This window comes from Penaeus monodon, chromosome 33 (genome assembly GCF_015228065.2).
Source record: "Penaeus monodon isolate SGIC_2016 chromosome 33, NSTDA_Pmon_1, whole genome shotgun sequence".
NCBI lineage: Eukaryota > Metazoa > Arthropoda > Malacostraca > Decapoda > Penaeidae > Penaeus > Penaeus monodon.
Window position 1 is genome coordinate 10,405,618 of NC_051418.1, and position 912 is coordinate 10,406,529.

Genomic DNA, 912 nt, shown 5'->3' on the forward strand with positions numbered 1-912 from the left:
CACCTCCAGCACCAGCACCACTGGAAAGCTATAACTAGCTTTGAATGTTACAACTGATGTTTATCAATTTGTTACATAATTCATTTAACATAATTTCTTTTGACATTGTTGCCAGTATGTTTTTGATTGTGCTAATAATATAATTTTTATTTTACAACATCATGATCATCACATACACTGAAGAACTGCTCAGAAACTTGGTTTTGAAATGAATATATAAAGTAAACTGTTTGAAATAAAATTTTCTAATTTTAAGATTTTCTTTTCTTCTTTCCAGGGATATATATCAGTGAAAATAATAATAATGTACCTTCAAGATATTTAGGCATTGGAGTACGATTGGAAGATGACATACTCATTACAGAAGATGGTGTGGAGGTTCTCAGTAGCTCCTGTCCAAAGCACCCTGATGAAATAGAAGCAATTGTTGGAGCAGATTATAAATGATTCTTTATTTAAGATACAATGATATTATCAGCATGTAATCTCTTTGGTGAGTTTGGTACTCTTTTTTTTTCTGTTCATCATTGTGTTTTTGCTAGTCATAATATAGCACTGTTCCTATGAGAGGACTGCCTGTTTGGCATCCTCTTTCAATTTGAAGAAAATTAAAAGAAAATGTGGATAAGAATGAATAATAACACCACGAAATGTAATATGTCGGAATATTACATCTAAACTGGAATTATTGATGTAATACAGGATTATCTTCGTTTTGCAAAGTGTAATTACTTATTCCCATTCACACATTTGTCACAATAGATTGTTGTTTTTTTGTTACTGTGTTATAGATATGTTACTTTGTGGCAGTCTGTTTGGTGTCAAGATCCTATGAAGGATAAGCCTTTAAAATAACTAGTGGAAGATAAAAAATAAATATTGAATTACATTTTTTGTTAACATTATTTTCAG

At 30.3% G+C, this 912-nt stretch overlaps 1 protein-coding gene across 1 annotated transcript in view; it reads left to right on the plus strand.

The window, feature by feature from the left end:
* LOC119593999 (xaa-Pro aminopeptidase 3-like) overlaps window positions 1-889 on the plus strand; it is a gene marked incomplete in the record, with an annotated part of 9,131 nt that extends 8,242 nt beyond the window's left edge. The window contains 1 exon segment of the mRNA XM_037943026.1: window positions 278-889. Coding sequence (XP_037798954.1) covers window positions 278-447 — 170 coding nt within the window.
* Between the last annotated feature and the right edge of the window lie 23 nt (window positions 890-912).